This window comes from Eucalyptus grandis, chromosome 5 (assembly GCF_016545825.1).
Source record: "Eucalyptus grandis isolate ANBG69807.140 chromosome 5, ASM1654582v1, whole genome shotgun sequence".
NCBI lineage: Eukaryota > Viridiplantae > Streptophyta > Magnoliopsida > Myrtales > Myrtaceae > Eucalyptus > Eucalyptus grandis.
Genome location: NC_052616.1, coordinates 16,772,620 through 16,778,071, shown reverse-complemented (window position 1 = coordinate 16,778,071; position 5,452 = coordinate 16,772,620). Strand labels below are relative to the sequence as shown.

Here is a 5,452-nt window from a genome sequence, read left to right as displayed (position 1 = left end):
GTGTGATTATGCTTTGATAATCATGGCGGTCTTCTCCTAAATGTACCGTAACCCATGCATTTATCAAACTGGTCCAAACTGAGAATTGTACCACACAAGAAACTACGGACGGGCAAGTAGTCACCACACATCTCTCCTCCATCTGACAAAATCTTAAACCAAACCTAGGGTCTTTCCTTGCCTTCTGTCTTTTGAAAATCACTAGATCTGTCTGGTTCTCCTCTCGCTTCCTCTCTAGTTCATTCTAGCCGACGGCACTCTTGTTTAATACCGACGTCCCTTGGCCCTAAGGCGGGAAGAAGATAGAAGAGCGCAAAGCGGGCCCTTCTCTTGGCTTCCCCACACGTCGCTTCTAAAGGCTGTCTGCTCGCTCTCAGCCAGAAGTTGGTCCGAGGGAGCAGAATCTGTACAAAGACTCTGGCTTCTAAATGTGAACAATTTACTTCAATCTCCATCAATAATGCTCTCTCTCTCTCTCTCTCTCTCTCTCTCTCTCATATGCAACATGGCCACGATCATTAAATAATGCGATTGCCTTCGGACAATAGGCATGGTAAGCTAATAAACAAAGGAGCCCTCAAATTTGACAGAGAAGGAAGAGGGATTAAACTAATCATGTGACGGCCCAATGCTCTACGGAGACCAAGGCGGACGGCATTGAAAACACAACAACGACAATGCATTGCTTATGAAATCCGCAACTGCAACTTCAAGAAGAACACAACCCAATTTGATGTCATCCAAACATAAGCAATGTCATCATGTGCGCCTTCATCCGAGGGAATAACATCAACATTTTCACAACCTCAATGCCATAAATAACAAAACCCATATGTCACAGTGAGCATAGTTTCGGTGCCATTTTTGGTGGAGGAGAGGAATGAAAGCATTGACGAGAATCGATAAACGCTAGACCATTTCACGACACCATGCTTTCTACATGAACTAACATTGCCGCCAAAAAGCATCTCTTGATATAGTTCATGGCTAAGGAATAATAAGATAGGACACTGCTAAGATGGGTTAAAATCAAGTCTCATCCATTACGTTGCAAGAGAATCATGCCAAATTAAAGTTCAAACCAAAAGTTATTTCTTCTGAAGTCCAAACATGCGGTTGAAGGCCATGAGGCTGATTTATGTGAAAACACAATGGTGAAAAAGCGCAGATTAAAACCAAATACACATTGACTAGGTACCTCTGACTAAGAGAAACAGAGTCTTCTCTGTTCTGTGACCACTGACAGGCCACGAGACCCCGCGACAATCAATCTAATAACTACTTGGATCTGTGCAGGCCACAAAGACAATGCCTACATGAACACCAGCTGTTAAGCAAACCAGTTACACCATGATGCTGGTAGAATTCCACGTCAGTTTGAGACCAGTACAGATCCTACTAAGACCACATATTTGCAACTGACCAACTTTCCTTCTTTTTCTTAGAAATGCATGATTACTGAAAACAAAGCTTCTAACAAAAATGAGCTGCGAACAACAAATAAGCACATGAATCTTCTAGTCCAAAGTGAGTCTCAGAAAAGCTTGGAGCATCACATGATAATGGTTTGAAAGCCAAAAAGAGCATTCTAAATAACAAGGAAGCAGACTACGCATTTAATTTTGCTTGACCAAAACCAGAATAGATTAAACATAATATTTAACTATATATGACACTCCTATTCCAGACTCTACGTGGAAATATCTAAATGATGTCAAGCACCATTCACCAAATTGACAGTTACAGAAATAGCAGTTGGCAACTTGATGAAGAGTTAGTTACACGTAACGCATGGGAATATTAGCTTTGGACTTTATGATTTTAGCGGCTAAATTTTTTTCTTGCCAATATCTTGAATAGCATTGTTCTCAAAGTGTACAACAATCGGTTACAACCAAGTAGACGGTACAAATGACATACAAACACCCATACCACGATAAAATACTAAACAGTGCAGACTGATCCATGTACTGAATTCTTTGGTCTTTAATTGGAGACACTAAGACCTAAACTGCATATGCAATTAGCAATACTAGAGCCATCAGCAAGGATTAAAAAGAAAAACAAAAGAGGAGAATATCAGAAACTAAAGGTGCTGAGTTATGAGTCACCTTCAAGAGGAACTCTAATCTGCAGACCAAATTCGCAGAATGCAGCTCCTCAGTATCTCCAAGCAGAAACAGATAGAAGCTCTTTTCGCTGCCAGCAGAGCACAAGTGAATGCTGTCTCTTCTCCACATGGAATCCCCGAACTGGGGTCCGCTGCACAAGGCACTCAGCTTGGGACTCGTTGAAATTACTAAATGCTAATGGGGAGAACCCGGATGACAAAAACAGTGACCTCCATGAATCAGTCTTCTCTGGTGATCGGTGCCGACCCCTTATAATTTTCTCGATGCCCGGTTGAAGAAAATACCTTTCAATCTTTTGCATAACGTCAAAGTTCACATTCAGGGCGTCAAGAGATTCAAGCAAGCTGGAATAACTATTGAGGGCTTGGACTACATGTTGGGGAAATGGAGCATCGATTCGGTCACAACTTCTATCCAATGATACCACAATTTTTGGCGACAGTTGCTTTATAAATCGAAGCACTGAAGGAAGAATCGACGGGTGAGATGAAAAGGAAGCAATTGGAAGGTTCACAGCGATAGCCTCACCATCCCTTATGTTAAGGGGCTCTGGCCAAGAACTTGAACTTAAAGCCTCAATGTTCACAACTTCAAATTCTACATAGATATTCAATTCGTTTGCAAAATGCTTAAGATTCTCTTGTGTGAGGCCCAGCTCGAGCTCGTCATGGATCATAGGAGATGCGAAAGCAGTAATCTTAAGCGAGCGAGAGCCTTTGTTGCGTAATGCAAGTTCTTGCATCAAAGAAGCCCATTGCCCACCATACCCAACATCAAAGCTCAATATGTGAACTCTATCATATCCTTCCAATGCTTCAAGAAAGGCTTGGTTGCAAGTAAAGTTTGCAAATTGAAGGACAGGAGAGACTTCGGAGAAAGACTTATAAGCACCGATCTTGTAAATCAAACTAAAAGGCGAAAACGCCAGAGGATTGGTCGAATTAGTTTGGAGGAGCAACTGCAAAGCCTCTTTGACATAAAAGGCAGCCCTGATAAAAGGCTTACCGATAGGAGAGAGCTGGTGATTGAGCCGCGCCAATATCCCTTGCGCGAGTTCCGGGTTCCCTGCTTCGATCAGCTCCACAGCCTTATAAAGCTGGTCAACTATCGCCTGCTGAACCTGGTGGTTTGGTAATTCATCGCTCATCTTCTGTTTCATTGCAGCAGGCACAGGCCTCTGTGTTTGAAACTGCTGAGGATGAAAGTGATACTGCTCTTGATGCCGAACGAACGTATCCTGTCCCGAATTCACCAACCCAGTTCTTGAACTCGAATAATTCGGTCCACCTGGGCCAGAATTCTGCCTCTTCGGAGGTGGCGCCGACAATAGGTCATGATCTTGCATCTGGGTATGCCCCAGTGGCACAAAAAAGGAAGGATTTTGAGGATACGTTGCCTGGTTCTGATTAACAATTGCTTGGGGATCAAAAACCATTGGCTTTTCATCTAGAGATCCATCCTGCTGTAGCTGGAAAACACCAAGAGGCAAAGCAGGCACAAGAGCATTGTTTGCTGAAGAACTGGAAAAGGAATTGGGTTTTCTTTGGCCAGGAAAGAGGATTGGGTTTGAGACTGAAGGAATTCTTACATTGTTGCCGTGAACATTTGAGCCACCGAGAGGGAAATCGGAGCCGCAATCATGCAGAGAAGCCTCGCTGTTCAAATTGGAACCAGTCATAGGTTCAAAGCTGAAACCTTGATCCAGCTCCCCAAATCCTGCACCGAATGCCAATTCTTGAGACCCACCAGTGCCCTGCAACAGCTTGCTCAGCCCAACAGATGGGTCCTCAATGTCGCCCATTATCATCCTCATAATTGATTGCTCTTGACCATTCTCGGGCAAGACAGCTTCCCAATCCTCCGCTCCCATCCCACATTTTCCTGAAGCGCCGCCCCGGGGCGTGTTGTTGCCCGAGGCCGCCGCCGCGGCCGCCCCCGCCGCCCCGGTCGTGTCGGTCGAGGCGCCAGCGCAGCCGCTGCTGTTGAGTGAGGAAGACAGCGTAGAGGACGGTTGAGGGCTGAGGCTTCTTCTGATGTCAAGAAGAGAGGATTTCTCACTACCCACAAAGAAATTCCCCAATTTGCTGCTTGGGGTTTCGGTGCTCAGCCACTTCTGGTGCTCTTCTTGGTGGTGGTGCCGGTGGTGTTGGTGGTCCTTCAAGGATGAATCTGTAGCCGCGGAAAAACCCAACACCACCCCTAAAGGAGTGGCCTTCATCTAAGGCAAAAAAAAACGGAAACCAAGAACAAAAATACAGTCTTTTGAATAGGAAAAAACACTCTCTTGATTCACAAGAACGGCCACCGATATGCAGAAACGTTGCAGCTCCTCAAAGAAGGAGATGGGTTGATTTCTTTTTCTTTCCCCAGAAGAGAAGCATCAAACAAGATAGGAAACCCGCAAAGACTGGAAAGAACCAAGCTTTCGGGTCTCTGTCAAGCAGAAGAAACCCGTCAATGCATGCAGATCCAAAGGCACGCGCTCAAATGCTCTACGCCAGACTCCCCCTGCGTCTTTCACTCTCTCTCTCTCTCTCTCTCTCTGCACAAAGAGTGTGTGTGTGTGTGTGTGTTACATCACTGCGAGCACCATGCTCCTCTTCTTGGCCTTCTGCTGCTTCAGCGTATTTTTACCGTGTGGGGTTCAGCGGATGAGCTCTCTCGTCTTCTCTGGTCTTCTTCTGCTGCTGCTGCTGCTGCTGCTGTTTCTAGCGTCTCTAGGACTCCGCTTTGCCTTCTGCTTCTGCTTACGAATGCGTGCAACTTATAAAAGTGGTAAAGTTCCCATCACCCCCCTGCCCCCTTCTCTCTCTCTCTCTCTCTCTCTCTCTCTCTCTCTCTCTCTCTCATTCGTCATGTCATAATTTTCTTTTGGTAGGATTCTTTTGACGACCCTCTTGAAAATGTTTTTAGTTTGGTCTGTATGGCTTCCAGACAAAGACTAGCTGCACAAGTTCAAAACTTCATAAGTACTTAAGTTTACATTGGTAAGCATGATATGATTGGACTTCATGGTATGCATGTAAGTTTTGTATATTTCTACGAGGGTGACTTCATATTAGTCGATCTCATAACAAAAAAAAATTACGAATTGTATTGATTGTTACTCTATTATTTCATCTTAAATCATGCCTTGTTGTTCTTAGGTTCGAAAATATATGGATATTTCAAAGTAAGGAAGTTTTCTCTCATGGGTCGCAGCAATTTTCACACCTCAAATGGCTTAATTCATAATTTTTCTAGTTAAATTGATCATAATGCCCTTTATCTTTCTTTCTCTTTAGCTAATCAAACTTCAGTCACCTCTCCTCTATCTTTCA

At 44.2% G+C, this 5,452-nt stretch overlaps 1 protein-coding gene across 1 annotated transcript; it reads right to left on the bottom strand.

The window, feature by feature from the left end:
• Nucleotides 1–1,818: 1,818 nt before the first annotated feature.
• On the bottom strand, nucleotides 1,819–4,896 carry LOC104444411 (scarecrow-like protein 22). The gene has a single exon (XM_039312987.1). It carries the CDS (start codon nucleotides 4,348–4,350, stop codon nucleotides 2,161–2,163), a length of 2,190 nt encoding a protein of 729 aa, XP_039168921.1. The 5' UTR covers nucleotides 4,351–4,896; the 3' UTR covers nucleotides 1,819–2,160.
• Nucleotides 4,897–5,452: the final 556 nt, after the last annotated feature.

Excerpts from the sequence above, each read along its gene's own strand:
- LOC104444411 (XM_039312987.1), bottom strand. The coding sequence starts at position 4,350 with ATGAAGGCCACTCCTTTAGGGGTGGTGTTGGGTTTTTCCGCGGCTACA.